Source organism: Podarcis cretensis (assembly GCF_951804945.1).
Source record: "Podarcis cretensis genome assembly, chromosome: 5".
In the NCBI taxonomy this organism is placed as follows: Eukaryota; Metazoa; Chordata; class Lepidosauria; order Squamata; family Lacertidae; genus Podarcis; species Podarcis cretensis.
The window spans coordinates 23,875,266-23,902,910 of NC_137174.1; the positions used below are offsets into that span (position 1 = coordinate 23,875,266).

Consider the following 27,645-nt stretch of genomic DNA (forward strand, 5'->3'; position numbering starts at 1 on the left):
CAATTCAATTCATTTGCCTTATAACTTCTGTTGTGTTCTGAATTGTGTCATGTCCACTATTGGGGAACAAGATTCCACCTTCTGGCCTCTACCTAAATTAATCTGCTGAGTGAGGTTCATTTGATGCTACCATAATCTAGTTTTCCTCTATAGAAACATGTACATGTAAAAATATAATAAGTAATGAAAAATATTAAGCATGTTGAGTCTTGTGTTGTTCTTGTTCTATTTCAGGTTTAACCAAACTAACAAATTCTTTGTTGGGTTTCATGTTTATATTTTAAGGTATTGTCAGCTAACTGAACCAACCCCTTAACCCATGGCAATTATGGTGCTGGCGCATGAGCTCTATGCTGCCACATAATGTGTGCCTTACCAACTGTGCCTTACTAGCAATTCCTCTACTAGCAATTACTCTGCAATTCCAAATGATTCAGCTTTCTAAGAAACTTAACTCGGATTGAGTTGTCAGTATTTTCTAGTATACACATGCAAACCATATAATTATACAAAGTCTGCACATGTCAAACTAAGAAGTTGCCACTGTTTCTGTGTATGTACCCTGTTTATAACATTTTCACAAAATCTCCCATGAAGAAACAGAAGTATGCAAAGACGAAACTTGCTTTTTGTTCACAGCAATGGTTTAATGGAAAGACTTAATCAGCATCAGGAAATATTGAACTGATGAAGAGAGAGCAATTTTTAGGACTTGATAAAGACAGTAGGCTTGGCCTCCATTTTCATCATTCATATCAGGTCAACTATCTGAGGTTTGTTAAACATTCAAAAGCCACACATTTCCATTAAATGGCTCAAACTACTACTGCAATTAAAGGAGTGCACTGGATAAAGACAGGTGACAATAACCCTTTTGCTACTGAAGGCCTAAGTTTATATAGTTTTCAGTAGTTTAGATCAGTCTACTCACATCAGTCAAAGAGCACTTTAAGATGATTTTTTGACAAAGATCAGAGCTTCTCAGAAATGCCTCAATATCCTGTGATACAAGGCAAGTGGTATTAAGGTTGTACTTAAGCAACATTTTCTTTACCGCAAACACCTAAATCTACTTAATCTAAATGTATCAATAATAGTATAAAGTTAAGAAACATGGAAGTTAAATTTGCATTAAATAGCAATGTGCTTTAGAATACCTAGACACCACTTGAATCCTGGTCAATTTCCACAACTTAAGCTTGGCACCAAGTTACTGGGAAGCTTCTGATCTGTTTGGCATAGGATCCATTCCAAGAAAATAAACATTTTAACCACTTGGTATGAAGCTCCAAAACAATCATTGTTGCATAAGAGCAGGATCACTTTAAATATATTGGTCTAAAATGTCTAATATATTTACAACCAAGAGTTGTTTAAAATAAAGGATAGGTTTGCTAAATAAAAGGAGTTTTCCCTCCCTGGGGTCTAAGTTAGAGTTTACTTCTAAATCCTCTACTCAGCAGTCATGGAACAGGAAGCAAGAGTCTTTTTTGTGCCATGTGTACTCCAAATATAATCAGGAAGATATTTCAAAGCACTGACTTCCATGTGACCAGCCAGGGAAAGATCTTCATTTCATAGGCCCCTGGGATGCATACAGTTGCTTCTTTGCGGCGTGAGTCAAATCCACAGCCCAAAGTTGACAACCATAACTCGGCTACATACAGCTTTAAAGTGAAGTTTGGAAGAGGCAGATGAATCAGCCACATAAATGCAGTAGATTGCAGTCAGTACAAATGTGCGATGATCAGCAAAAAGGTAACTCTTCAAACAGTCCAGGTTTTTCACATCTAGAAATGCAATCCAGAATTGTTACATTAGAACAGAAGCTACACAAAACACAAATCTTTTTTTCAAATGCACCTGTCTTATTAGATTCAATTACTGGAAACAGTAATATTGCTGGAATTGTGCAACTACATCCATGATATCCTTGGAAGGTTAAACGCACTCTGTATCAGCAGATCCTAGTTGTGGGCTACGTACTTTGCAGTGTACATTCCTGAAGCAATTGACCTGGATAAGGGTTCATAGACCAGTGCAACAGTTAGTCTATGCCTACACAATGCCATCATATGCACATTAAACTTTCCCCTCTCCCTTCAAACATGCCATGTGGCTAACAGAAGATACACCTACAGAAACTCCAGAGCAAGGAAATTCCCTCGTCTGAAGGTCAATGTGGGCGAACTGTTACAGAGCAACTGAGTAGTGACACCCAGCATTGCAGATTGTCATCACTACCCATTCCATCACAAGAGTATTCAGTTTCGAGAATACGACCACCTTTTTTCATCACAAAAATCTAAACTGTAGGTTGGCCAAATATAGAACTTTAAAAACTAGTCCAAGTCTTGCTTAAAGATTCAAGGAACACAGGGCAAAATGACTGGGTTACAATAATGATTCATAGTTCAAGGAACCAGGGATGGTAATGTTTGATCCCTCAAGTTTTTAGGAACTTCGGCTGCTTGAAACCTTGGAGGTGAATAAACAAGCTTATCAAAGGAAAGGTGTTAAAGACTCTTGCTAAAATGAGAAATGGCAGCTGAATGGTTACCTGTAGAGGATTCTGATATAGCCATTTCTCTCTCTCTCCATTCAGCTTCATACATGCAAAGAGGTCACACACTGTAGGAAGGCCGTAGTCCTGGAATAAAAGGCAGATTTCTCATTAAGCTGCGCCTAGTGTGGACCACCATGCAAGTGGCGCTAAAAAGTAATCTTAAGAAGCTAAGACTGCTCACCACAGACTTTCAAGGAACTTGTAGGAGCTATTTTAAAAATGTAATGCTAAAGGAGCCAGAGACAGTTGAGTGTTAATACATACGTGTGCCTTCTTGCGTTGCAGCCATTTGTCTTCTGCAGGAGGCTGACTGGAAGAGTCTGTGTTCGCTGAAGACAACACCCAGCTGTTTACATTAAGAGGGAGGTGGAATGGTTCTAGAAGCTCCAGAAGAGAACTCTTGCAACTCACTTCTGCTTTCTCCCTGCTTGCTTTCTCCTCTGCACCCAATACTATGGCCTCTGGCTTGGCTAGCCAGGCTGATAATGGGGTTTCAAGCAATTTTTTCAGTGGTTTTAGAATATCGGGACTGTCCTGTTCGCTTGCAGAAGGGACCGGTTCCTCCCCCAGCTGTTGAGAAGGATAGAGCCAGATGTTCAGGGGAGGCTTAGCTTCACTAGGCTCAGTGATGGAGCTAGGTGTTTGTCCTACTGGCACTCCATTTTTATCCTTGCCTTCCTTCCGAAGAAGCCACTTGCACAGAGCTTCCTTCTCACAGTTTCCATCGCACACACACTCTGAAAAGCTAGAACATGGCTCATTGGCTCTGCATACATCTTCGACTTTGAAAGAGGGCTGCAGAAGCCAGGCATCATTGGTGGACGATTTCTTCCCTTCCAGGTGCTCACCGAGGCACCTGAGATTGCCAAGGTTTTCTATTTCTATACCCTTGGCCTGGATGCCACAACAATTGTTGCAGGAATCGGCTTTGGGGAGCCAATCGCTGATATTGTATTCCTCCCTAAAGGGCTTAAACACACATTCCCACTTCTCCAAGGCATTCATGTTTTCCGATTCAGAAGGCGTAAGCAGCCAGTCGGAAAGATCCATCTCTTCTTGCTCCAGGAGCTCCAACTCATCTATCTTTTCAATGGAAAAAGAGGAACTAACTGTGGAGGTGGAACTTTTGCGCCGGCGTGAATCCATTTTCTCAGGAGATCCTTCTTGTTGGTTCTGCAAGAGCCAATTCTCCAAGTTTCTCAGATTTCCCCAGGCTTGCTCCAAGTAACACATTTTGGGAGACTTTAAATCCTGACAAACAAAATTGATACCAAACGTTAAAAACTTCCAGGAAAAAGTTCAGTTAACAAGATACCATTTGCACCTTGGTGTAATGAAGAAAATGTAAAATGAGACATCCCACCAGTTCTAAAACTTACTTTTTCCCAAGTACTGTAATCAATTAGAATACTTTACCTGGTTGGTCCCTGGTGAATGTGTTTTCAAGAGCCAGTCTTCGTAGTTCTTGCTAGGAACATGTGGACCACAGCAGGCACTGTCAGGTTTACTTCCAAGAAGCCAGTCAGAGAGTGGGCACCCCACAGTTCCAGAAGAAGGCTTCTGCTAACATCACAACAGCAAACTTATTGTTACACATTCAGTTCTGGTTGGAGATCACCAGGAAAAAACTACCACCACCCCAAGGAACAACCAAACCGTCATTGGAGCCTGACAGATTTATGAAGGGATTCTTTCAACATTTGAGCAGGAAACACTTTTAGAATCAGATTTGTTGTGAATTTGCACAGCATGCTCAGTTTAGACCTATTATCAAGTGCCATAATTGGTGGGTCATGGCATGATAGCTATTCACAGGAAATACATAAGAGTTCTAAATATTGTAGCAACTCTCTACAGATGAAAGGCATGCTCGCTTATGGGGCATGCAAAAGGTAATCGCCCTGAAAAGTCAGAATAGGGGTGGGCTGCTGTCCAGATCCTGAACTTCCCCACCTCCTGCTAGCAATTTTTACGTGGGGACAGCCACCCACCATCACCATGAGTTCAAACCACTTTTCAGGTAGTATGGATTCAAACAGTGCCTGCACAAGCCCTGCTTTTGGCAGAAATCAGGAACTCTGGAGTTGTAGCCATTCCCAGCAAGGCTTCCATTTGGCACAAAGTTGGAAAGGCACTGAATGCAAGTCCCACTTGCTAAATGGCAATTTGAACTCTTTCTTTGCAGTAACTTCCTTTACCTGCTCCACATCTGATGTCAGATGTGGGGCAGTTGGGCATGTTCTGGAAGACATTCCCTGTTCCTGGATTGTAAGGTCACAGCAAGCACACTTGGTCCTATACCTCTAATCAAGCCTTCTGTTAAGTCTCTCAAGTCACAGAACCCACAATGAAATGCTGGTAGATACTTCTATTCTGCTGCTATCAGGCAGGAAACAACTTTTAACTCTACCTGCTCAAGTATGGCTGGCACAGGGCAGTTCTTCCCAGAAATCCATGGGGTGTAGTCTTCTTCATCATCAGAGGTTTGCTATTTTTAAATACACAGAGCAAGTCAGAATTATGATAAACTTGCTGGTTGTAACTTACTTCTTACTGAGCTTGTCATTTTAAAACTCTGGAATTTTTCAAGCCAATAACATGTTGAAAACCATGAACTTATGCAGCCCTTCAGGATTGTAGCTACTGATTATAGGCTTCCAAGTAGCAGATACATAGAACAGATCCCACACCCTTGAGGAAATCCTCTACTCACCATTGTTGTGATTGAGCCAAAAGATGTGATGGCCTCACGAAGGAATGGCATATTCGCCTCAAAGCTCAGAATGGAATTTTCTTCTGGTTGGAGAGTTAAATTGCCCAGTCTGTCAAAGGGGTGGGGTGGGGGGAAAGAGAAAATATGCATCAAGCACTCAAAAAAAAGCAAATGATCATGAACATTATTTTCCATAGCCCCAAAATGAAGCCACTGTTGATTAGATAAAAAAAGTTGAGCAGATCCTGCTGAAAACAAGGCCTTCGTGACCTATTTTGAACTGTGCCAAGGATATTAGGCCTCTCAGGTTCTTATGAATTTGATCAACAAATCAAAACCAAGACACACATAGGTCAGTCACTTTCCAAGGTCACAATTTTTAAATCTGTAGTTCAATATTTTCAAGACACATTAGGAAATTGGAGATTCTATTTTGCAGGAAAATAAATTGTATGCAATCTCATACCACTGATAATGGTGTGAAACACACCTTGCAATTTTAGTAATTCTAAGCCTGGCAGTCAGATGAATTCAATAGATTTGCTTACCTCTCCAAACACGCCGAAATTTGATTGGCAAGGTCGTTACTGTGAGGCTGCTCCAGCTGATGGATGAGGCAATTGAACTGTCCTAACAACTGCAAGAGACAAAGGACTATACGTGACTTCACTGTGAACATCAAGAGCCAACTTCCGCAAGGCTCAGTATGGTGTTCTGCCAATCACAATTAGCACATACTCAAAGCTAAATTACTGTAGATCTGAACCAAGAGTTTCAAGCATAAACTGAACTAAGTGTACGGTTAGACCTTACCCAACAGAGTTGCTGGGCCTGCTGTTGCAAGGCTTCCTCTTTCAGCTGCTGAATGAGATCCACCTGCTCAAGCAACCAAACTTCACGGCTGCGCAAGCATTCCAGGTGGCGGCTGATGCAGCTGTGAATTTGAGCTTTCACCTGTAAGATAAAAAATGCTGGATTAGATCACTGTTCTTATGACTAGTTCTAAGCCACATGTGTCTGAAGTAGAATCAACCAAAGCCCATTTAATATCATTGTTATGCCAATTATGCCAAGTTGTTTGTACTTCATGCAGTGGTGGGTCCCCATTTCAACGTGGAACGTTTCAAGAGATAGTTAGCAAACAACTGACCCTTCTCCAAGGCTCCCAACATTGCCACAAGATGCATTTATAGTATTCCTCCCTGGCATTGATGAGGAATGATGAAGTATTCAGGTATAGTAAAGCAGGAGGTGCTGCTACATATGTGATGCTTTAGTACACATGGAGCAGCATCAAGATGATAACCTCCAGAATCAGCTATGGGATTTTTTTATTTATTTCTTCCCCTTCCTGTCCCCCAAATACCTCTCTCCAGTTGTCTTTAACTTGCTGTTCAGCCTTGACAACTCCAGCAATTGCTGTCTCCAAGTCCTTCTTAGCCTGAAGACACTTGACAAGGGGTTCCTTGCTGCTGGAGCTTGCACTTGTCTCTTGGGATAGACTCATCCTTGACATTTCTAAAAAGAGAAACACAAAAAATAATGTGCCAATATGCCCCACTCAAACAAACAAAGGAGGATGAAATGGGCAACAGACTACACAATATTGTTTTCACTATTCTAGATAATTTTGCCACCCAGCCAGCATATTTGTGCCCAAGGATTCTTGCAACCCAAGTCTGTCTTAATTGTGCTGTTGACTATGGTCCTACCTCTGCATTTTCAACAGATCAACACTTCCAGTATTTGTTAGGTGGAAGCAGCAGCTGCATTATCCAGCTGGCTTCAGAGATGGCTTCTATCATCTTTGCACACTCCTGCCTTGCTCACAAGTTTAACTAAGGCTCATGACCACAGATTATAAATTCAAGTTGTACATAGGCTTCCCAAAAACTCTTAAAATATTTTTTCATACACCCACGATACTAGCACATTCCTAGAGTCAAGTTACACAATCAACAAACTCAAATATGTTTTACAGGACTTCAGATTGTAATTGGACAGAATGTTTCAATAAATGTTTTCCCCTATTAAAGCAAATCACCTGCACTTTCCAGAACCCAGCAGGGACCAGCTTTTCAATACTAGCCCCCAGTTCAATTCCACAAGGCCATATTCCATGCCCCTTGAAGCAATTTTTTGTTGTTGTTTTTGTTCCATTTGGGTGATTAAAGCAGCAGTCCTACACTTACTTAACAGAAATTCTATTGTCTGCAATAGGCCATGTTTTTGAGGGAAGATGTATATTGCACTCTTTTTTTGTTTTGTTTTAGTTTTCAGCCCCATTACTTTTTATTTTATTACATTTTCACCCCTCTTTTCTTCCATCATTGAACTCAAGATGACACAGATGTGGTTCCCAGCACACAGAACTAAAATTTAGTTCAGTTTAAGATGCCTCAAAGACATGGGCATAGCCAAGGGGAGGCAGGGGCCTGCCCCCTGATATCTTCTTTTTGGAGGAATTTTTACCCGTGATCTCCCCTTAAAAGCTCAACAACTCCCCCTCCCCAACAAAAATCCTGGGCATGCTCACAGCCAGTCTATGCTACTGGCATTCTTTCGAATGTAAATCCAGCAAAGAATTCAGACACCAGCTTTAAGAATAATAGGTGCCACTCGGCCAAGTTTTACTCAGTGAGTAGACTCAGAGCTTAACGAGCATGAACCTTGCTCCAAGTAGCAGATCAGCGAAGCAGACGTAGCCCGTAAACAAATCAAGACTTCTGGCCCCTGCACTCCTGAGGAATGTGGAAACGAGCAGCAGCTTCTGTTAATATTAACCAGCACGCGAAATGAAACCAGGCAACCTCGGCAGCCCGGTGCTACGCTTATTTCCCCGCTAAGATCCAGGGGGTTTGCTCGCGTGTGCAGTTTTCAGAGCCGGGCGCTTCTCTGTTTCCTTGCATCCGAGGCGGCCGGCCCTGTGCACATTTCTCCCGGAAGAGGGCTTGATCCCAATTGTGCATCCTTGGGACCATTTTGGCTGCCTTGGGCTGCCGCTTCGCTTCCCTCCCGCCCTGCAATCCTGCATACCTTATGCACCGGGTCTCTCACGTTTCTAGGGAGGACGAGGGCCGCTTCCTCCCAAGCCAGGGGCCGGCGCCTGCAGCACGAGATAACGCTATCCGCCCAGCGCAAGACTGCTTTAAAGGCGCCTGCTTCCCAGAGCACATTCCGGGCCCGCCCCCCGGCTCCTCCCCCGCTCCCGCCCTCCTCGCCCACGTGGCCAGAGCCGCCACAGCTGGGACGGAGCCTTGCACGTCTTCGCGAAGGGAGGGGGGGAGGGAGGAGGCTTGAAAACTGCCCAGCAACTCTCGCGGGGAGGGAGCCCGATCCGTCCTGCAGATCGGGGGCGAAAGGCCAAATGCAAATGGAACCGAGAGGCACGTAGGCTTGTTCCAACGAGGGGAAATTCGCTTCCTAAAAGAGGATCTGCCACTAGGCGCATGCCTGCCTTTATAGATTTACGCCTATTATTATTAATAATAAAATCTGTATAGCGCCCTATACACGCAGGTCTCAGGGTGGTTGACAGGACCATCTCTAAGATGGTTTGGGTGCAGCCAGAGCTATTGCCATATTCCAACGCTCCATGTGGAACCTAAGGCTTGGTTTAGGGGTTATTATGCATGTTTCCTTTTATTTATACAGTGGTACCTCGGCTTCAGGTTACAGACTCCGCTAACCCAGAAATAATACCTCGGGTTATGAACTTTGCTTCAGGATGGGAACAGAAATCGTGCAGTGGCTGCGCAGCAGCAGCAGGTTGCCCCATTGGCTAAAGTGGTGCTTCAGGTTAAGAACAGTTTCAGGTTAAGAACAGACCTCCGGAACGAATTAAGTACTTAACCTGAGGTACCACTGTACTGTACATTGCTTCTGCACAGTGTTTGAAATATGGCATCCAGTAAAGTGTGCAGAGACGGCCAGCTCTCCTGAGCCGGAGGAGATCCGGCACGAAAGTCGGGCCACAATGGCCACTCTTTGAAAATGATGCAAAAAGCATTTCCCACAAGCGTGTCAAATATAGCCCCATTGTTTCTCCAGTAAAGGGTCACAGATTTGTTCAAGTGTCCCTTTTAAAATTATTAAACATTCATGCAGAAAAGTGTGTCTTCAAACTATATTGCTGGCCAAAGGAAGATATGGCCTTACATCTATGAATGTCCAAAATGTGAAGTAGTGCTTGCATATATGTGCTATAAACACATAAAAGATAGCAGATGCCATCTTTTGGAAGCTTAGAAGGATACTGGTTTCAGTGTTAGAACTTTAGAAACGGCATATCAAGAAAGAAAAGTCTTAACAGTGTTATAAGAGTTATACAGGCTCTTGGATACCCCACAAGGGAAAAAGAGCAGATTTTGTTTTACAACAATAGCTAAAGACTACTTACTGCACACACATGCCTTCAACTTACTGGAAAGTTATCCACTAAAGAGAGAGACACAGAAATGTGGCATTCTTAATCTTGGTAGTCAATCTTGGGACTACCAAAAGGTGTGCATTAAAAGAGGCCTGTTTCTTCAAGCCTTTGTTATTCCACTACGGCCCCTCCAAAATGCAACCATTGGCCTGATCCTATATGCACATTTGACAGGCACGCACAACTTCCTTCCTTCCTCAAGGGCAAAAGTGCCACGTTGAAGCCCCGATTGAAAGGATCTCAGGAAGCAGGATTGAGAAATGTTTCTGCAGGCATCCACTTACAGAAGAGCCGCTATTGGCTAAGGGTGTGCGGGGGGGGGGGTAGAGCTGCATCAGTTGCTGTTGGGACTGTAACTTGCACCCCCCAAAAAAAACCATTAGCCAGCTTGGACTTCAACTTCTATCAGCCCCTGCCAAGTGTCTAGGTTTCCAAGCACAGGTTTCCTTCTACTGAGCTAGATGGATCTATGGTCCAGCTCGGTATGAGGCATCTTTAAATGTTGCAAGAGAACATGCATAGGATTAGGTGTCCAAACCAGCCCAGTAAGTGTGGCTATTAGAATTACCATCCAAGCACAGGTTTCCTTCTACTGAGCTAGATGGATCTATGGTCCAGCTCGGTATGAGGCATCTTTAAATGTTGCAAGAGAACATGCATAGGATTAGGTGTCCAAACCAGCCCAGTAAGTGTGGCTATTAGAATTACCATCCAAGGCCCAGTGATACAAAATCACACATGGTGGCGTGCTCCTGTTCAGCCTTCCAGCCAGCTTGCCAGACCATTTTCCAGGGCACTCCATTCCCCACCAACAGCCAGCCAGCAATCCATGTGCGCAGAGCATACATCGCCCTCATGTAGCTATTAAGAGTCAACCCTGAGGAAGCACACTCTCAAAAGATTCTCTGTTACTTCTGCAAAGCATGGCGCTCCCCCCCAAACTTGCTCCCTGTGTAAGTAGTGCTGTTTTGAAGAAGTTTGGAAGAAGTTCATTTTTAGTAAGGGGTAAAGGGACCCCTGATCATTAGGTCCAGTCGTGGCCAACTCTGGGGTTGCGGCGCTCATCTCGCTTTATTGGCCGAGGGAGCCGGCGTACAGCTTCCGGGTCATGTGGCCAACATGACTAAGCCATTTCTGGCAAACCAGAGCAGCACACGAAAACGCCGTTTATCTTCCCACCGGAGTGGTACCTATTTATCTACTTGCACTTTGACGTGCTTTCGAACTGCTAGGTGGGCAGGAGCTGGGACCAAGCAACGGGAGCTCACCCTGTCACAGAGATTTGAACCACTGACCTTCTGATCGGCAAGCCCTAGCTCTGTGGTTTAACCCACAGCGCCACCTGCGTCTCTAGCACATTTTTAAGGTAAAGGTAAAGGTAAAGGTACCCCTGCCCGTACGGGCCAGTCTTGACAGACTCTGGGGTTGTGCGCCCATCTCACTTAAGAGGCCAGGGGCCAGCGCTGTCCGGAGACACTTCTGGGTCACGTGGCCAGCGTGACATCGCTGCTCTGGCCAGAGCCAGAGCCGCACACGGAAACGCCGTTTACCTTCCCGCTGGTAAGCGGTCCCTATTTATCTACTTGCACCCGGAGGTGCTTTCGAACTGCTAGGTTGGCAGGCGCTGGGACCGAGCAGCGGGAGCGCACCCCGCCGCAGGGATTCGAACCGCCGACCTTTCGATCGGCAAGCCCTAGGCGCTGAGGCTTTAACCCACAGCGCCACTTATTCACACCTCTTTTCCTCCAAGAGCTGAAGGCAATATACGTAGTTCTACCCCAGCCACCCAATTCTATCATCTCAACCAGCCTACAAAGTTAGGCTGTGAGGGCACAAATTTTCCGAGGCCATCAGGTGAACGTTATTGCTGAGCACTCCAGACACAACAACACACCAGCCTTCTCTCAAATCAACAAGTGTAGCATACGCCCAAAAATCAAATATAAACTATTAGCTCAACTTTCACCATTTGTACTTTTGCAGCCAACCCTGGGCATATAAGTGGTTTATACCCCTTCCTATTTCTTTCTTTATTTTACTGCAGCAATGCTTGAATGATCAAATGAAACAAATTAAAATGTTAAGCCAATTAAGGCTGCAGATAACATAATTCTTTTGCAAGGTTGTCTGCTAAGCATTTGTGGGACAAACTACGAGCAGTTTTGTCAAATGTAGTCCTTATTACCCATAATCAGCATTTAAATAAACCTGCACTACTCAAGAATGTTTTTAGTTAATTGCTTACAAGATGACAGTCCTTCTTGCCTGCTTAATGCAGGTGTTCAGTGAGATCATTCTAGGTTTAGTTTGTTTTGCCTGAAGAATCATACTAATATCCAGCTGCCAGCTTAAACCACAAAATGTTGCAATATATCCCACTGTTACTCCCTACCTGACAAAGCTTACATAATTCAAGCACAGACATGTGTATAATGGAATTATTGCTTGTTTGGTACTACTTGGAAAACAAAATGTGCGCTGCAAGGGGCTGGATTACCCTCAAGGTCCCAACTCTACCATGCTATGATCTCACTGGCATCTGTATGTGAGGAGATATCAGAGTTCTTGTGATATTTGACTTCAGATAGAGTTAAGGCTGACTTCAGTTGTTTTTATTTTGATTCTGTATTTTGTGGTTTTATATTCTGATTTCATCCTGTGAACTGCCCTGAGACCTGTGGGTATAGGGTGGTATAATAATAATAATAATAATAATAATAATAATGGCAGCATGTTCACACATATCACAAGCAGCTTGCAGACTTTAATCATAGGAATGTTCCAGATTACCCACTCATCAGGACAAGGAAGCAGATATCCTACCCCAGCCACCTCTCCCAAGTTTCTCTTATTCTAGGGTTGCCATACGTCTGGAATTCCCGGGCATAGCCAGAATACGGCAGTTGGAAACAGTGTCTGGGTGGAAACAGCTTGAGTGTCATATCTGCCAGAAGTCTCCTTAAAAATAGCTCAACAACTTTTGTGTCCAAATTTTCACCCTTTGAAATATAGCAACCCTTTCTATTCCAAAACACCTCCCACATATGAGCTCTAAGCTACCCTGCCTTCTGAAATGTATCCAAACTATAGATCCTATAAGTCACGAGACTTCCACAAAAGCTCAAGGATTGTTAATGATTGTAGGACCAAAACACAAGAAGAAGAAGCTGTGTTACATATGCAGACAAAATGGGTCAGGATGTTCTGAAAAGCAACATGGCTTTTCCTTGAAACACACAACTCACTGTGCCAAAGACTGAAAGCAGACATATAGGTACAAGTTAGTTCAAACAACCCTCTATAATGGAACTAGAAGATATTTTAGGTTCATTACAAGAGGAACTACAACTCTTGCAACATTGTGTTCCTGTTTCATAGAATATATCATTTCTAAAGTATGTTGTGGAAAGAAGCACTTATTAGCAATACCATAGGCCTCCCGCCTCCTATATTCTGGCACTGTTATGTTAGAGAACCTAAATTTCCAGCATAGCTAAGTCCTCCCCTTCCCATCTACATGAGCACAAATAGTTAACCAAGTAGCTGCATACAACCACAAGGAATACTGTATGGATACAACTGCTTTACATGCACCATTAGGTATGTCTGTGTCAGATATTCCAGTAGCAACATCATTTTACTAAACCTAATTAATGCTCTGTTCGCTTGAAACTAAAAACCAAACACTTCTTCCCATATAACTTTTTCCTGCCCAGCTTCTTAAAAACAAAGAGCACAAGGCAAATAAAAACTATGGGTGGAATCCAACTTTGTGAGCTTGGACTGCCCCTCACGCAGTCTGGAGGATCCTCATGCAAAGACTGGTGGTGTTCATGAGGGGTTGGAGGAAGGAGGGGAAAGGAAAGACCAAGCCAACTTACCCACACATACAGTATTTATGTCAGTCACTTGGGACCTACAAGGAAAGGGGGGAACTGCCCAGTGAACCTTATAGTCAAGAGACCGTTTACAAGCTAAAGACATTCCCTGCTCCATACAACTTGCACACGCCAGACAAAGCCTATCAAAGCAAAAGGAAGTTAACACTGACATTCTTGACAACTGTCTGTCCTAACACTGATAGTATTTTCTAAGGTTGTAACTAGGAACTGGAGTATCCCCATCACAGCCAGTACATGCATGGGGTTATATCCTTACTGTGTGTGCAGCAATGGGGGGGGCACATTTGAGATACAATGTGAAGTAAAATAAACACAACCACTTCATGTTACCCAGTGCTCCTCTAGGATTATTTTAATAGAAGCATAATGCTCTGGTGGTTTTCCAACAAATCATTTTGAAGGGACTGCAAATCCAATCCCACCTTCAAAACATGTGGTGCCTGAAAGGTTTTGTGGTCACATTCTTTGCATGCTCGTAAACACAAGATTATATTCTTACAGAATCATCAAGTCACCCACTTTATGACTTGCCAGTTTTCCATTATCTATGTGTTTCTATTAAAAAGAGACCAAAGGGAAAAAACAACTTTGTTCTATTTTGACAAGCTTTCCTCTTAATCCAATACAAGAGAGAAAAACATAAAACACATGCAAATAAAAGCTGCAGCATAAAGCCTCAGGAATTTCCCCTAAAAACCCAGAAGCTTCAACAAAAAGCCACTTGCCCATGTCTCAACAACAGGACTCAACTTTTAATAAACATATATCACTGAAACCAAGTATACTTCCTTTTACCCCCAACACAGAACATTGGTGGGAAGAAACAAGACAGGTTGAAGATTAATTGGTTCTTGAATTATAGATGTATGGTTTTGTTGTTGTTTCACAAGAAACTAAATCTGCTGGAGCATATACCAGTATTTTTAAGATGCAAACTCCGGAAGGTGTGGTAAGTGGCTTTTATAATAAGACCAAGATTCAGAGACTCTTAAATGCATGCACTTCCCAATTTTCTGCACACATCACTTCCAGCATTATGGCAAAGTCCCAATTCTAGCTTTTAGGAGAATAGTAGGCAATAGGGAAGGCTACTGCTGAAAATAATTACTCCTAACTGCTGTGCAAGTGAAGCTTCCTGAGATGCACACAGGCCACTATGTCATCACTAAGGCAGAGCTGGGATTTCATAAGTTCCTTTCCTAAATTTCCTTTACCTTGATACCAGGGTGAGAGAGTATTAAGCAGAGATGAATGTAAATGCCGTTTCCCTTAAAGAAATTTCTCTCCCTTTTCAAAGCCCAAGATAATCTTATATCCCACAACTCCATTTCCCTCTAGCTTTCAGCATGCAGACACTTAATCTCAAACATTTAAATAGCTCTTGCTGTCATGCAGTTCTACATTCTTGCTTCTTAGCAGGGGCTGAAAGTTCTCCCTGTGCCCAACTGTAGTGATAAGCATATTATATTATTGTTATTATTTATACTCCACCCATCTGGCGGGGTATACAGCCCTGCTGTATCTACCATGGCACTCACATCTGCAACCAAATTATTTTGAAGACAAGAATTGCACCAGCCACTGTAACCTCAAAGCTTTCAGTAATGCACCAGAGAGACTGGTGCTGCAATCATACCATGCAAGGAATTGCAAGGTGTGGCTGCACCTGCCAGGGAAGTTCTGGCCTTTTTGAGAGGCAACCCCACCCACTCCATAACAACCGTACTAGACAAAATTGCACTGTGTAGCAACTTTCCCCTATCCACATCAGCTACAGCTTGCCACCACTCCCTCTTAATTCCTAATATAAGTAACCAACCAGAGAAACACTTAACTCTGGCTTGATCATGTCCAATGTTTGGATTTATATAGAAAAGACAGAGATCATGATTCCACCCTTCCTATGTGGTACAGGGCATCATAATTCCAATTTCGCTGATGTGGTGAGGCTAGACTGAGGGATAAGGATAGCTGTATATTCAAAATCATGTACCAAGGTGGGTTGAAGGTAGATTGAGATCTGGGCAATTTATGGTAGACTTGCAAGACTTGGACTCTCAGATTATTTAACGATAGCAGCAGCAAAGCTCCTATCTCATCCTCAATTAGATGGCTAAAATGAAGAAAACCAAGTGGAGATTGCTATGAACCCAGTTCTGCTACTGAAAAGCAACAGGCTTGTCACCTTAATTCTAAAAATATAATTTCCCATCCTGTCCCCCCCCCCCAATGTTCCAGTGGCTGGATCAAGTAAAAACAATGACAACAAAGGAAATCCTGTAAGACATAAGTCCGCCCAGCATTGTTTAAGAGCATCAATACTGTGTAGCCAATATATGAATCCAGACCCTCTCACAGGAACGAGCACCAGGAAGACCCAGGTTCAAATCCCCCACTTGGGTCATGAAACTCACTGGGTGGCCTTGGGCCACTCGCTGCCTCTCTGCCTAGCCTACCTCACAAGGTTGTTGTCACAGCTTTTTTAAAGGAAAAATATGGTACTGGTACTGACCATGAAGTTGTTACAGTAAGTGCCACACTTTTAAGATGAACTGTTGGGGGAGCTGCTGGTACTGCGTACCCTTGAGTACCCCCCAAAACACTGATTGTTGTGGGGGTTAAATGAGCAGAATGGGGGACACCTCCATGCATTTTGAGCTGCTTGGGCTATGAATGCGATCGATAAATGGCATTAATGAACAGTTGAGAATGTGAGCCACCCTCGCCACGACTTTTCTTAGGCCCCCAAAGACACCCAAAACATTTTTTTTTATTTTATTTGGCAGGGGGAGGGGCTTATGTTCAATCCCCAACCGCAGAAATACCAGACACTTTCAGCATAAGGAAGCAACGCAGGGCCTATGCGTTACATTTCACGGTGAACGCCAAGAAAGACTGACACGCGTTGGACTCTTCCCACGTGCAGTTACGTAACCGGCTCCTGGGACCGAAAGCGGAGGGCAATATAGGTCAAGGAGAGCTTCTCCGCCCCACCTCCCTCAACACCCTCATGTCGGACAGCGGCCGAGGCTCTTCCTCCCAACCCGCGGCTCCCACCTTCTGTCTCACCCGGCAACCTGCAGACAGCGGCCGTCGCAAAGGCGAAAATCCCCGACGAAGCGACTTTCCCCTCAAGGAGCTCAGGCCGGAAAAGAGAGTTCGCGGGGTGGAGCGGGGGCAAGATATCGCGAGATTTCCGCGGAGGCCCGGCGCCTTCGGGTGACGGTATTCGGCCGCCCCCTCTCGTTGATTAGCGGCACCAACGGAAGCGCCCGGGAGGAGAAGCATGCGCACTCGCGCCTCCAGAAGCCGCTGCCCGGACTCAATTGTGGGCGACGTCGCTTCCACCTCCTCTTTACGTAAAGCAGGCTGGAAAATAGCACCGTAGCTCAAAGAAATAGCCGGGGAGGTTGTTTGGTTCAAGGCTTTCCCCTTGGCATTGGCCTCGGCCTCGGGCTTACTAAGCTTTTTTTAAAAAATGTGTCGTGTAGGGGTCATTATTATTTGTTATTATATGATGTGTTTTGGGTTGTAAACCCCCCTGTGGCCTTTGGATGAAGGGCGGTATACAAATTTAGCAAAATAAAAGCAAACGAACAAGCATTTCCTAAGAGCTTGTAGACTGAATTAAATGACAGTTGGACAGTGTTGGAAAAACAAGCTTGCACTTACTCACCATTGCCATGATATATGTGTCAACGCCACTTTTTTATAATAATTTTCATTAATTTTCAATTTCAATCCAATAATAGCCTCATTATAACAGTACCAAATTAGAATACAATTCTTGTTGTTGTTTTTTAGTCGTTTAGTCATGTCCGACTCTTCGTGACCCCATGGACCAGAGCACGCCAGGCACTCCTGTCTTCCACTGCCTCCCGCAGTTGGGTCAAACTCATGCTGGTAGCTTCAAGAACACTATCCAACCATCTCGTCTTCTGTCGTCCCCTTCTCCTTGTGCCCTCCATCTTTCCCAACATCAGGGTCTTTTCCAGGGAGTCTTCTCATGAGGTGGCCAAAGTATTGGAGCCTCAGCTTCAGGATCTGTCCTTCCTGTGAGCACTCAGGGCTGATTTCCTTAAGAATGGATCGGTTTGATCTTCTTGCAGTCCATGGGACTCTCAAGAGTCTCCTCCAGCACCATAATTCAAAAGCATCAATTCTTTGGCGATCAGCCTTCTTTATGGTCCAGTTCTTACTTCCATACATCAATTACTAACACAATTACTACAATACAATTACTAACACCAATTGTTCAAATCCCGAATTCTGTATATAATTTAGGTGGCCTCCCGCATGCTAGAATTGATGGTTTGATTATTTTCTTTATTTCTGCATTCCAAACTCTTACTAATTTCAATTGCATTCCAGTCAAAATAATAATTCCTTATACAACAACTGCAATATTAATAACTTCTATTCGTGTTGACACATTAAATGATTTATAGAATACAAGCGAGGCAGTCAAACTATATCCTTGCTCTTCCTGTGTGTAGCAATTATTCTGTCCATGTTGTTCCTGTCCTTGTAAAATGTTACGTCTATCTTTTCCCCCCGTTGTTGCTGTTCATCGTGCCTTGAGTGACATGTCAATGCTGCTTTGTGAATGGTTGCTGTCCTTATTTCAGATGCAGGGTTGTGTGTTGAGTGTTTTTTTGTCTCCCTCTAACCTCACTTTCTTTTTTTATTTTTCTCTCTATATATACCCTGAAGGTAATTTTTACTAGCTTGCAATAAGGCCTACTTGCCTGCATTTTTCCTGCCGGTCAAGGAAGAGGGGAAACCCCATTTCTGGAGCCTGTATGCAAACACAAGCTTCCTGCCTTTCATTGACATATTTTTTTTAAAGCCTCCTGTTTGAGGAAGATACTGTTCTGCCTCCGTTCTGTGTTTCCATGGTGGCTGCTGAGAAATAGGCTTTCCTCCCTCTATTCAGCGCAGAAATCAACAGGCGCCTCCAGTCCGTCTCTGGCAAATTCAGGTTACACGATTATAGTTGATGGGGAGCTCTAACACAAGAAACACGCTTCCTCAAAAGACTGGATGGAGAAATGGACTGGAAAGTACGTGATAACACTTGTTTGGCGCAACATCACCTAATTTCACGCACACAAATAAAAATGAATGCTCCTTAAATAGCCAACTTCCATCTTAAGGTAAAGGGACCCCTGACCATTAGGTCCAGTCGTAGCCGACTCTGGGGTTGCGGCGCTCATCTCGCTTTATTGGCCGAGGGAGCCGGCATACAGCTTCTGGGTCATGTGGCCAGCATGACTAAGCCGCTTCTGGCAAACCAGAGCAGCACACGGAAACACCGTTTACCTTCCCACCAGAGCAGTACCCATTTATCTACTTGCACTTTGACGTGCTTTCGAACTGCTAGGTTGGCAGGAGCAGGGACCGAGCAACGGGAGCTTGGCAAGTCCTAGGCTTGCCAGTGTGGTGTAGTGGTTAAGAGCGGTAGTCTCGTAATCTGGGGAACCGGGTTCGCGTCTCCGCTCCTCCACATGCAGCTGCTGGGTGACCTTGGGCCAGTCACACTTCTTTGAAGTCTCTCAGCCCCACTCACCTCACAGAGTGTTTGTTGTGGGGGAGGAAGGGAAAGGAGAATGTTAGCCGCTTTGAGACTCCTTAAAGGGAGTGAAAGGCGGGATATCAAATCCAAACTCTTCTTCTAGGCTCTGTGGTTTAACCCACAGCACCACCCACGTCCCATAACTTCCATCTTACCAGCCTGCAAACCAATCAGGATGAAGCGCTCCAAATATTTTTCGGACCTTATTTTCCATACATTTCAGATATAATGGTAAGTTGCACAACGGTCTGCGGAAGAACTTGCTGGGAGGCATCCCACCACAAACCAAAATGGAAAAAGGCGTCTTTGGAAAGTCAGCTGTTCTAGTTGGTAGTCTCGTTTGTGAGTAAGGATTATAGGGTTGGCCCTAGGTTCAAATTTCAGCTCAGACATGAACTCAAATATCATTTCCCAAATCTCATTTCCAGAATTCCAGTATTAAAATAAGCACACATTCCTACATTTGCAAAGGATTTTATTGATATTCCTGGACTTCCCTTCTCTTTCCTGTCCTTTACCAAAAAAAATCCCGCATTCTGATTGCTTCAATCCAAGGAATATACGCAGATGTCCTAGTAAAGACAGTAGGCTTGTTCTGCACCTGGCACCCAACTGGCCCGAAGCTCACGACCCCATGGACTTCCCATGTCTCTCTCCCAGTTTGGCAAAGCAGTGGGCCACCCGAGTCTCCCTGAAAATAAAATATCATCCAAGAGTTGAAACATGTTCTTATGCTGGTGAGGGTTCAGTGGTAGACTTGAGTGTCGATCTAGATGAGATGTTAAATATTCAGGAGTAAAAACTTCCACAGTTTTTCAAGATTATTAGCAATGTTATTAGCATCTCAAGATCACAGTGTTGGCTGCATGAGGTTAACTCTTCCTCTGTGCTACCCTCCTAGTTAAAAGCATCCACCCCAAATGTCTTTGCCCCACATGGCAAAACATAAAGGTATCTATTTGATACCTGTATGTATTGACCAACGCAACAAATAGCAATAGGAGGTACAGGAGGAGAGTTAGGCCACAGTGTCCCAATGCCATAGTTCTGAAACACTCCCCAGCCCCTAGTATTCACCCTCTAAGAAACTATTGGAGATCCTATTCACAGATCTCCTTTGTCATACATACCTGGCTTGATCTTGAAACAGTCGTATTCTAAGTAGTGACATAATAGGGTTGCCATACTTCCAAAAGTGAAAATCTGGACACAACAGTACAGTGGTTCCTCAGGTTACACACGCTTCAGGTTACAGGCACTTCAGGTTACAGACTCCGCTAACCCAGAAATATTACCTCAGGTTAAGAAGTTTGCTTCAGGATGAGAACAGAAATTGTGCAGCAGCGGCGCGGCAGCAGCGGGAGGCCCCATTGGCTAAAGTGGTACCTCAGGTTAAGAACAGTTTCATGTTAAGAACGGACCTCTGGAATGAATTAAGTTCTTAACCTGAGGTACCACTGTAGTGGCATTATAAGCTCTTAAATTTTTGGCTATTGAAGTTGCAAATTTTTCAAATCGACAGTGACAGGGAGATTTGTCTACTGATAGCACCTAAAAACAGATTTGTGTGGAAAGGCTCTGCATGAATAGCCCATTTCTGTACCTGGCAGGCAGCTGAAGACCTTGCTGTATCTTTCAGTCCAGCACAGAGCATTGATGTTTGGATTTTGCTTCCCCAGAACTTCTTGAGGTGGCATGTGTTGAAATCTATGACTGGCAACTTGGCCTGATTCAAAACCTCGGAGAGAGAGAAGTTTTCATCTTGTCCACCTTCAGTGCATAAAACAGAAGAAGAGTAAGAACCAGAACATTTTTGGAACCTTGAAGATTAGCATTTCGTGACTTTGCATTACACTGGAAATGGTAAATACTTCGAATTTTCCATCGTCTACAAGTCCTTAAATTCTAAAGAAAATTACCGTATATTTCGCTCTATAGGACGCACCTTGTTTTAGAGGGGGAGAACAAGAAGAAAAAAATCTCCCCCTCTCTGCTCAGCGCCCCTTCAGCGAAGCGGCAGGAGAAACGGAGCCCCTTCCATTTCTCCTCCCGCTTGGCTGAAGGGGCGCTGTGCAGCTCTCCCTCTCTGCTGAAGCCGGGAGAGTCTTGCTCTCCCGGCTTCAGCGAAAGGAACCTGAAGCCTGCGGAACGCAGCGGGAACTTGTGCTGCGCTCCGAAGGCTTCAGGCGGCTATCCCTGAAGCCTGGAGAGCGAGAGGGGTCGGTGCGCACCGACCCCTCTCGCTCTCCAGGCTTCAGCGAAAGCAACGTGTAGCCTCCAGAGCGCAGATGGAATGCTCCCTCTGCGCTTCGGAGGCTTCACGTTGCTATCGCTGAAGCCAAGGAGCCTGCATTCGCTCCATAGGACGCACACACATTTCCCCTTAATTTTTGGAGGGGGAAAATTGCATCCTATAGAGTGAAAAATACGGTATCACGTCAGGGCTCAAACCTGTCTCAGAATAATGACACTTGTGTTAGCAGGCCTGTTTTTTAGTCCTAAGCATGTGTGGCTGATTTGGACTTCTCGGTTGTCAAGGAAATGCACTCTGCACATGTTTAGAAACTCTTTAACATATTCCAAGACTCAACTCAGCTACCAAAAATGGATCCCAGGGCCAAATTCTTCTAACTTTGCACAAATTAAGGCTGCAAAGCTATAGACACTTATTGAAAACAATGTAATTCTTATTGGTGGCACACGACACTCTGAAATACCTCTCGTGCCCCCCCAGCCAGTCACCCAGCAGGAGTGTCCCGGACGGAGAAAACTGCCTCTTTTTGGCAGGCATGCATAATGGATAAACCTGTTGGCGGTAATCTCTTCCACTGGCTTGACCAAAGCAATGTCATACTCTAGCTCGTTTAGCTGAGGGTACTGAAAACGTTCATGCCGATAAATTCGCTTCACCCGGTAGCTTCTTTCTGTGGATTCCGGGTAGTTAAGGTGATGCTTGCCGAGAAGAATTCGCCAGTTGGTGACATCTTCTTCCTGTCCCCTGAAAATGATGCACCGTAGGGTTGGGGGTGTTGTCTCACATGCCCCCCACCCCCATCTGCTTTTACCTGCCTCAGTGGCGTAGCGTGGGGGGTGCAGGGGGGGCCGGCCGCACCGGGCACAACATCTGGGGTTAGGGGGTGCAAATCCACGGGTTAGGGGGCACAAATTACTTGCCTTGCCCCGGGTGCTGACAACCCACGCTACGCCACTGACCTGCCTTCATACATAATAATAATAATAATAATAATAATAATAATAATAATAATAATAATAATTTATTTGTACCCCGCCCATCTGGCTGGGTTTCCCCAGCCACTCTGGGCGGCTTCCACAGAGACCAAAAATACACTAAAATGTCACACATTAAAAACTTCCCTGAACAGGGCTGGCTTAAGATGTCTTCTGAATGTCAGGTAGTTGTTTATCGCTTTGACATCTGATGGGAGGGCGTTCCACAGGGCGGGTGCCACTACCGAGAAGGCCCTCTGCCTGGTTCCCTGTAGCTTTGCTTCTCGCAATGAGGGAACCGCCAGAAGGCCCTCGGAGCTGGACCTCAGCATCTGGGCAGAACGATGGGGGTGGAGACACTCTTTCAGGTATACTGGGCCGTGGCCCAGAATTAAGTCTAATTCTCCACCCAGACTATTATCGCTACCATCAATGAGCAAAACTGCACGGGCACTCAGAAAAAAATGTTCCCACAATAAGTTTCCAAGTATAGTTTTTCACTGGGGGACAGTTAATAAAACCACTCTGTTTTCTACATGTAGAAAAAATTATATATGAACAATTACACTGGCCAATGCTTTTGCCACGTGTGGAGGTGGACGTTATACTTAAGGCATAAACAACAGGCAGGAGGAAAGCTGTTTAAGTCTTTCCCCTGCCCACTGCTTCCCCCTCCTTTATCTCCTCTCCTCTAATGGCTTTCCCACAAGACAGGCTCAATGACCAGAAAGAAGCTTAGCCAGACAGAAAATAGGGGAAGAAAAACTGATGGAGAAGAGAAAAGTTAGTGTGTGGATAATGTCATTATATAGTTTAGCCAGCAGGTGGCACTGTACTTAATTGTCTTTGGGTGGGGTTAGGGGTTTCCTGTTGGTGTTCTGTACTTGTTTAAGGAAGTCAATAACGTTCTACCTGACTGGTGAGTCCTCTAAGCATTGCATGACAGTAGGTACGCCCCACCTGCTTTATCGATGCCAAAAGGCATACCATTTTGCATGAGCCACCCACATTGTTTTGATCTGCCTCCACAAATTCACACACAGTAGATAACTTACTTCTGGAAGCAGTGGGCAGCAGTGAGAACCCAGTTTTTGTGAATGAGGGTGCCACCGCAGACATGGACGAATTTATCGCTTGGTTTAAAACGGACCTGGGAAGGAAAATGGAGGGAGAAAATGCAGAGCTGAATCACAAGAAGGAATTGGAAGTAGGGCAAAAGTAACCTCTGGAACAGCGGTTCCTCAACTTTCCCCTCCACAGACCATTGGAAAACTGGTGAGGATATTGGGGAAACCCTTAATAATTTTTAGAAGCAATTGTAAATGGTCACATGCAAGAGTTTGAGAACCCTGTTGCACAATATATCACATGTGAAATTGATTTTTAAAACAAGACATTCTTTTTTCCTACTGCGTACATAAAGCAAGTCGGGTATGTGAAGTCTTCCTGCATGGCAGTCTAGCCATTGAGCCAGGACTTTTTTCAGAATACTCCATTCCATTGCCCCTTTTTTTCTTTCCTGAGAGCCAGTGTGGTTTAGTGGTTAAGAGCGGTAGTCTCGTAATCTGGGGAACCGGGTTCGCGTCTCCGCTCCTCCACATGCAGCTGCTGGGTGACCTTGGGCTAGTCACACTTCTCTGAAGTCTCTCAGCCCCACTCACCTCACAGAGTGTTTGTTGTGGGGGAGGAAGGGAAAGGAGATTGTTAGCCGCTTTGAGACTCCTTAAAGGGAGTGAAAGGCGGGATGTCAAATCCAAACTCTTCTTCTTCTTCCTTTCCTTTCCAGCTTCAACATTCAACCAAAATGTTGAGATAGCTGAGCATGCTCAATTTTCATTGGGCTGTTTTTGGTTCTCACCCCTAACCCCACCTTAGTTTTTGTTTTTTTAAAAAGCACCTTTCTTTTCTTTTCTTTTCTTTTGCAAACTTTGGCATTCCCCTGCTGATAGGTCCCCGTGGTGCAAAGATGACAGTTTTCCCTACATGACAACTGGCACTTGGAGAATTCGGAGCACTCTTAGTACATAGGGCAAGTGTGACCTGCAACAAAATATTGCAGTGTGAAGTACAATTTGCTGTGGTGGAGATTAAAGAAGGAAGAAACAGATACAGTGGTACCTCAGGTTACATACGCTTCAGGTTACGTACGCTTCAGGTTACAGACTCCGCTAAACCAGAAATATTACCTCCGTTTAAGAACTTTGCTTCAGGATGAGAACAGAAATCGTGCTCTGGCGGCGCGATGGCAGCGGGGGGCCCCATTAGCTAAAGTGGTGCTTCAGGTTAAGAACAGTTTCAGGTTAAGAATGGACCTCCGGAACAAATTAAGTACTTAACCCGAAGTACCACTGTACAGTAGAACCGTACCTTGGAAATCAAACAGCTTAGTTCCCAAATGTTTTGACTCCCGAATGTCACAAACCCGGAAGTGACTGTTCTGGTTTGCGAACTGTTTTTGGAAGCCAAACGTCCAATGGGGCTTCCACAGCTTCTGATTGGCTGCAGGAGGTTCCTGCAGCCAAGCAGAAGCTGCACTTTGGTTTTCAAATGTTTTGGAGGTTGAATGGACTTCTGGAATGGATTCCGTTTGACTTCCAATGTACGACTGTACAAAGAAACCAGTAATTCATGACCACGCCACCCTGGGAACAAAACAATGGGCAGCTAGCCACTCATCTCCCAGCCATGCTGAACAGGGAAGTAATAAAATTGGCTGAACCTACAAACAGGAAAGTGTCAAGCAAATTTAGAAAGGGCCTTTGCTGATTTGAACTTAGTTTCTGGTTGGAACTACTTCTGGTTGGACCTAGCTTCTGAATAGACAGGTTGCAGACGTCTCTTGTAGACTCCAAGCCCTCCTCCAAATTTTGTACGTGCCCAAGGTTTGAGAATCACTGAAACATTTCGTACCTGTAAGGAGACTTGCCACGGCCAAGAATGAGGCCTTGCTTCATTGCCGGCAATAATCTTAGCAAATATGTTTGGTTGGAAATACGCAACACCGCAGTTTTTAGGCCAGTCTGAAATGCGAAAGAAAAAATAATGGGGTCATACAAAAAAGCAAGGGGGATAATTAAACCAGTGATAGATTTATGATAGATAGATAGATAGATAGATAGATAGATGATAGATAGTAGATAGAAAAATAGATAGATAGATGATAGACAGACAGACAGATAGATGATAGATAGATAGATGATAGATAGATAGATAGATAGATAGATAGATGATAGATAGATGATAGATAGATAGATAGATAGATAGATAGATAGATAGATAGATAGATGATAGATAGATAGATGATGATAGATGATAGATAGATAGATAGATAGATAGATAGATAGATAGATAGATAGATATAGATAGATAGATGATAGATAGATAGATGATAGAGAGATGATAGATGATAGATAGATAGATAGATAGATAGATAGATAGATAGATAGATAGATATTCACTGTTCCCAACTGCGCAGAGTCTTTTGTGTGTACAGAGGGGTCTTTTCAGTACAGTACAATGAATGGGTGTGTGTGCAGGGATAATAATAATATTTGTATGCCACTCATATTTCCCCAACCACTCTGGGCGGCTCCCGACAGAATATTAAAAACATGATAAAGCAAGTATGACAGTGGTCCTTTCCACATGCGTTAGATGGTCTGAAAAGTGCTGCAAGTCCTTTTGAGATCACCCCTCCATGTATCTAATATATGTAGTGCCCCGATCTTTCCCTCCATACATTTAGCAAAAGCGTGAAAGAGGCTTCTACATAAGCCACATGTGGAAGCCCCTCGAATACACACAGCAATTGGGTGGAGCCAAAGGGTACAATCCTACGCCCTTCCACCTTCTTTATTGATGCCAAGACCCTCCAAGTGTCCCTATTTTCCAGGGACAGTCACAGATTTGCGTAAGCCATCACAGTTTCTGATTTGATCCCAGAATGTCCCGCTTTTCCTTAGGACGTCCCTATTTTCATCAGAGAAATGTCAGAACCTCTTTTGACCCACCTCTTTTGACCCACCTCCAAAAATTCACGCCCAGGGGTGGGTCTGAAGTTGCTTATTCACATACAGTGGTGCCTCACAAGACAAAATTAATCCATTCCGCGAGTCTCTTCGTCTTGCGGTTTTTTCGTCTTGCGAAGCACGGCTATTAGCGGTTTAGCGGCTTAGCGGCTTAGCGGCTATTAGCGGCTTAGTGGCTATTAATGGCTTAGCGGCTTTAAGAAAAAGGAAACAAATCCGCAAGAACTCGCAAGACGTTTCGTCTTGTGAAGCAAGCCCATAGGGAAATTCGTCTTGCAGAACGACTCAAAAAACGGAAAACTCTTTCGTCTTGCGCGTTTTTCGTCTTGCGAGGCATTCGTCTTGCGAGGTACCACTGTATTGCACTAAAGTAATGACCACAATGTTTCATTGCCCATGAAATAAAGGACTTACGATATACCCTTTCTCATTTACGATAACAAAGCAATATGCCAATATACACACGACACATAACAAATCCAATAAAAATCACCACCAAAAAATCATCGCAAAAAAAAATAAATTGTGAATGATTTGTTTCTGAAAGGTATGAAATCTTTTGTCATGCTCAGTTTGGGGTTGCCCATTGCTGAAGCAACATTTGATGGTGGTGAGAATTGTTAGCAGACCCCTATAGCCCTCACAGAGTTAACTGTTTTCAAAGTGCCCTGGAAATACAGATTGATTGTTAAACCATTCCTTATGCATATCCCGACCTTTTTCTGTGTCTGTCTGCAGAAAGAAATTGAGTATGTGTTGGAGGTGTGAAATCTCCCATCTTTTCCAGTGGAATCCCATGCATGTCTACTTCAAAGTAAGCCCTGGTAAGCATTATAGGATAGCATCCTTTATCTTAATGTCACCAAAAGTTCCTCTTAATTGCTCTGCGAAAGCTTTCTGTTAAAGGTACAAGAGCGAGACTAGGAACAAAACATGGCAATCTTGTTCATAATTTGCACAATGGTAAGAATAAACTGAACTAGATGATGCAACGTTCTGACTCCGTATAAGCAAGTTTCCTGTGCTCCTATGTAATAAACGCGACCAAGAAATGACAATCCCATCTTACCTAAATCCAGGCGTCTGGGAAGAAATACTGCCTGTGTCAAAGACACCTTGGCCAAGGAAAGCACAGAAAGCCAAGCAAAGAATCTGTCCAAAATCATTGCCAAAAGAAAAGAAAAAAAGACTTGATCCAGGAACA

At 44.0% G+C, this 27,645-nt stretch overlaps 2 protein-coding genes across 4 annotated transcripts; both read right to left on the reverse strand.

Moving 5' to 3' along the window:
- Positions 1-626: 626 nt before the first annotated feature.
- Positions 627-16,824, reverse strand: NCOA4 (nuclear receptor coactivator 4). Of its 3 annotated transcripts, none has more exons than XM_079975672.1 (10): positions 16,680-16,824; positions 6,646-6,797; positions 6,093-6,233; positions 5,828-5,916; positions 5,280-5,388; positions 4,977-5,054; positions 3,983-4,126; positions 2,831-3,817; positions 2,561-2,650; positions 627-1,790 (listed from the first exon to the last, which is right to left on the reverse strand). In XM_079975672.1, exons 2-10 carry the CDS (start codon positions 6,793-6,795, stop codon positions 1,785-1,787), a joined length of 1,794 nt encoding a protein of 597 aa, XP_079831798.1. In that variant the 5' UTR covers positions 6,796-6,797; positions 16,680-16,824; the 3' UTR covers positions 627-1,784. The 3 variants fall into 3 exon arrangements, with proteins under 3 accessions (XP_079831798.1, XP_079831796.1, XP_079831797.1); XM_079975670.1 differs by having other exon boundaries at positions 3,983-4,129; XM_079975671.1 differs by having other exon boundaries at positions 3,983-4,129; positions 16,668-16,778.
- Positions 16,825-19,688: 2,864 nt separating this feature from the next.
- LOC307217407 (chymotrypsin-like elastase family member 1) lies at positions 19,689-27,607 on the reverse strand (the record flags this gene model as incomplete). Its single annotated transcript, XM_079978561.1, has 6 exons — positions 19,689-19,876; positions 20,789-20,955; positions 21,903-22,183; positions 23,469-23,563; positions 25,324-25,433; positions 27,511-27,607. 6 exons carry the CDS (start codon positions 27,605-27,607, stop codon positions 19,700-19,702), a joined length of 927 nt encoding a protein of 308 aa, XP_079834687.1. The 3' UTR covers positions 19,689-19,699.
- Between the last annotated feature and the right edge of the window lie 38 nt (positions 27,608-27,645).